General features: G+C 30.0%; 1 protein-coding gene across 1 annotated transcript; it reads left to right on the forward strand.

Moving 5' to 3' along the window:
• Window positions 1–3561: 3561 nt before the first annotated feature.
• Window positions 3562–4174, forward strand: LOC120069557. Its single transcript, XM_039021345.1, has one exon. It carries the CDS (start codon window positions 3578–3580, stop codon window positions 4067–4069), a length of 492 nt encoding a protein of 163 aa, XP_038877273.1. The 5' UTR covers window positions 3562–3577; the 3' UTR covers window positions 4070–4174.
• Window positions 4175–4956: the final 782 nt, after the last annotated feature.

A 4956-nucleotide genomic window follows, 5' to 3' on the forward strand; every position in this document is an offset into this window, starting at 1 on the left:
TTCTTGACCAAATAAAGCTAATTTGTGATGTTTTCAAATTTCAAAAGAAATTAAAAAAGTCGGAAGCAAACCTTATGAGAGAACAATAAAGGTAAGTATAATTAACATTGGACTAACTTATTCAATCAGTATTAAGTAGACATCTAGTGCGTAAGGATTACTTCATTCTGTATTACATGGCTTTTTCTCGAAGTATCCTCTACAGTTGGGCAGCACCCTGGATACTACGTCATGAGGTATATGAGGGATATTGTGACCAAAAGAAGCATTGTCATCTCAGATTTGGTATGTTATCGTTATTTTGACGTTTCAAATAGCATAGGGAAAAATAAAATCCACTATAATATTTGGCTTTTATGTTTATAGATTGATACAAGGAACCTGTACTCACAAATCGAGTTAGACGAGGTGCGGATAAAGTTGCTTGAATTTTTGGGTTGCTGCATGTGATTGTGGTTGATCATTTTGGATGTGTTTGTTCTGACTGATCAATTTTTGGATTTACTTCATGTTTTGGATTGGTACATGTGATAGTTGTTATGTGGGTAGATGGATGGTTTTGATAGAAGTTTTGGAAATGTATTTTTTGAAACTGTTCATATTGGGTTGACTGTTAGAATTATGTTCCTTAGATTGTACTATTGACAATGTTAAAGAAGTTAAATTTTTATAAAGAGATATTGGTGGTTTTTGGTTGATATATAAGTTTGTCAATGCGTGTATATTGTTTATTTGATTGATGAATGTATGTCATATATACCAAATGTGGTTCTTGGATCAAAATATAGGAGCAATTATAGGTAAAAATATCAACATAGATTTTTCTAAAAAAATACAAACAAATTTCTTGATTTTTTTCCTAGTCAAAATTATAGATATTCTTGACATGTTTAACGGGTCAAGAACTCCCATGTTCTTGACATTTCTAACAGATCAAGTAGGATATATCTTGACATTTTTTCATTGTCAAGTTAACAAAATTTGTTGACGTTTTTTCCTTGTCAAGAACACCCATATTCTTGACAATTCAAACATGTCAAGTGTTTGTGTTTCTTGACCTTTTTTAAATGTCAAGTTAACAAAAATTTTTGACGTTTTTTCCTTGTCAAGAATGCTCATATTCTTGACATTTCAAACATGTCAAGTGTCTGTATTTCTTGACCTTTTTTAAATGTCAAGTGTCACTTTTCTTGACAAAAATCGACATTCTTGACACTGGCTTCCTTGACGTTTTTAAAAACATCAAGAAAAATCATTCTTGACATTTAAAAAACGCCAAGAAACACTGTTTTTGTAGTAGTGAGAGGACATCTTGAATTCATATTCTTTGGCTAATGTAGTAACTGTCAGTATAATCCTTCTATTTAATGCTTGGTTAGGCAGTTTCATAATTAAATTAATATAGGGTGTTTATCACTTAAATTTGTCAACGAATTGGTTTGGTTTTAAAATTGAGACTTGAATCATTGTCGAATAGTCTATACAAAATCAGAACATAATATAATTAACGATAGCTAGGAAGAATTATATCCCAAACTCGGAGGACGATACCTAGCTCTATTGGAATCTTGTTTACTTGATGCGTGCATGTGCGCTTGTCAAGTTTTTGCAAGCTTGATGACGTACTTTGGACTTATCAAGCAACTTTCAAGGCGTCAGTTGGTACATCTCTGTACAAATTGATGTTTGAGAAGACATGTCATTTGCTTATTGAGCCAAAGCATCGAATTTACTGTGCTTATCAAGAAGCTAAACTTTGACTTCCAGAACGTGAGTATAAATCAATTGGTACAACTAAATGAGATGGATAAGTTCTAGAGCCAAACGTATGAAGACGTTAAACTTTACTAGGAATAAAGCGCCAAATAATCTAAAGCCAATTCTCCAACGTGGTATGGATATTTGAATAAATGAACAAACATAGTACATTTAAATTTAAATTATTGAACGTGGGGCACCTGAAATTATACCAAAAAAGAGAAAACTCAAAATTCTTTAGTATAAAGAAATAATAAATTCGTCAAAGTGGTTCGCAAGTTAAATCCATCGAGTTTTCGGAAGAAACTCAAACTGATGGGTTCCAATGTTCCATTAAACTTGTGGATTTATTATACCATATACGGTTTAATAAAGTTTTATTCAACATATGGGTCAAATACTTTATTCTAAGGGAATAACAAAAACAATATATATATATATATATATATATATATATTATTGCAACATCTAATTTCAAGTAATGTGGTTTTCTAATTTGTTTTCTTTTTTTCTTTACAAAGTCTTAAAAGTACTTCCTTCAATTTGAATCTTAAAATAAAAAATATATCATCACATAAATGATTATAAAACCATATTATAATAGAAATACATATTAATCAGCATTTTAAAGTGCATTATATTTTAATTTAATAACTTAAAAGTTAAAATAATGATTAAATTCCAAGAATTTTCAATACTTTTAAACTATGTTGGTAGAAATGTTGATTTTTCTTCTCTCTCTATTTAGGTGGGCAACAGTAGAAGAGTAGGGGAAATTTTCTCATAAGTTAAAGGTCTTCCACCCGTTGCCTCGTTTTTAATTTATTATTATCATAATATATTACTATTATTATATATTTATTATATTTAAGTTTATGTTTTATTATTTAATGATCCATCGTAAATAAACATTTTAAAGGAAAATTCTTACAAATAGAAATAGAAAAATCTCAAGAACATTAATTCCAAATGAATAATTTAATAGATAATTATTATATTCCATTAACACTTAATTATTTCTCTTTAAACTCAATTTCGCCATGTGAAATTAATCATTTAAATGAAAATTTAGAGTGAAAACTAACTATTTTAATTACAAATTTTCAACCAAAATTTATTTAATTTATTGATTTAAAAAAACAAAATGTGATATAATTTTTCCAAAAAAAAAAAAAACCCTTCTAGGATAATTAAAAAAAAAAAAACCTCCAGATTATCTGTTGTGATCTTTATAAAATTAAATGAGAAATTTGGTGGGATGATTAAAATGGGGAGAGGAAAAACCATTTACCCCATACCATCCCATGAATTTCTCTATTAAATTGTTTCAATATTTGTCTTTATTTAAAATTTATTATGGCTATCATAGATATTTGGTATTTAATATTTGAATTTTTGTAAGATTTTAATTATCAGTTATAAGTTATAAGTTGAGTTGTAGATAAATTTACTTATTTTAAATTAATAAAGAACAAATAAATTATAGTTGGACAACTCAACCCAACTCACTCCATTTTGTAATTTTGTAAGGAGTAATACTGCACTTAATACTCATATTCCTTATTTCTTTATAAAAATAATAATAATAATTAATTTGGTTAAGAAAATGAATTGCCACATGGCAATTTTTAGTGGACCCAAGCAAGTATTTTTTTCCGTTTTGTAATTTAAGTTAAAAGCAAATAATTAGTCCTTGAAATCACAGGTAAGATTGATATTAATAAATAATTAAATGAAAAGAAAGCAGCGTAAACGCGGTCGCCTTTTTCACAAAATCCAGGAATCCCCCACCAAAGCACCTTGTTTTCTCCTCAAAACCATGGCTTCCAAAATCCTCTTCCTCTGCCTCTGGTTTTTTTTCTCTTCTCTCTCCCCTTCTCCCATTCTCTCTATATATACTCACATTTCACCAAAATTCCAACAACCTTCCAAAGAAAAACCATTAACAATCCCTTCTTCTTCTTCTTCTTCTTCTTCTTCTTCTTCTTCTTCTTCCTTCCATCAATTCAATTTTCTCCAACCCAGAAAACAGAGCACCATGTCAAAGAGTGCAGCTTGCAGAGCCTGGTTCGTGGCGGCGAGCATTGGCGCCGTCGAGGCACTGAAAGACCAAGGCGTTTGCCGGTGGAATAACGTCATTAAATCTCTGCAACAACATGGGAAGACCAAGTTCAGATCTTATTACCAAGCTAAGAAGCTCTCTGCTTCGTCTTCTTCCGCCATTGCTAACCAGATCAACAAATCTCGAGAGGAGAAGATGAGGAAAGTCATGGATTTGAGCTGTTTGGGACCCAGTACTATCAGATTCTAGATCTCGTTAATGCGTTTTCATCAACTTTTTGAAATGGTGGTGTTGAGAAATTGGTGAACGAAATTAGCCATGGGGGTTACAGATTAGATGCTATGGAAGATGTGAAAGAAAAAAGAAGAGAAAAGAAAAATAATCTAGAGAAATGATATATATATATAGGTTGTTTCTTCCCTTCTTATCAATGTTTGTGATGCTTTTGGGTTTGAAGTTTGCTAATAAAACTTCAATTCACCTTTTTCTTTTTGTAGATATCTTTGGGTTACTTATCAATGGACATTCAAATTTTCCTCTCTGTCAAACTGGATTTGGAAAAATATTCTCTGTTCTTCTTTTCTCCTTTCCTTCCTTCCATTGAGACCACCAATGTTTTGAGCATATGACAGAGATATTGAGATGATCAATTCGCTATTTGTTAAAAATCTTATATTACAAAAATGAGGATCTCACAATCTTTCACAGAATTAGAATTTTGATGCCACGAGTGCTAGACTGTTATATATAATTAAATTTATTGTTAAATAGAAAATATATACAAATTTATATGATTCACTAACAGTGTGTCACGAATGATTGTTCAGAATCGAATCGAATATCTATTTTAGAGTGGTTTTTCTGATTCTTCAATCTCAAACTTTTTAGGGTGGTGGTTATAAAACTACCATTTTTTATTTTCGTTAAATTATAATTTCAGTCCTATGTTTGCGCTTGGTTTTAATTTAATCGATGTACCTCTAGTCACACGTTTTCTCCCAAGGTTATAGAATGAAATAAAATATTAGAGAAAATTACGGATTTGATTTTCATGTTTCTTTTTAAAATATAAAAAATAGGTCAACTTTTTTAGAACATAAAACAGGTTTAAAACTGCCAATTTGATTTATGTTGAT

This window comes from Benincasa hispida, unplaced genomic scaffold (assembly GCF_009727055.1).
Source record: "Benincasa hispida cultivar B227 unplaced genomic scaffold, ASM972705v1 Contig505, whole genome shotgun sequence".
NCBI lineage: Eukaryota > Viridiplantae > Streptophyta > Magnoliopsida > Cucurbitales > Cucurbitaceae > Benincasa > Benincasa hispida.

What these genes read in the sequence shown, in the direction of transcription:
- LOC120069557 (XM_039021345.1), top strand. Translation starts at nt 3,578, where the DNA reads ATGGCTTCCAAAATCCTCTTCCTCTGCCTCTGGTTTTTTTTCTCTTCT.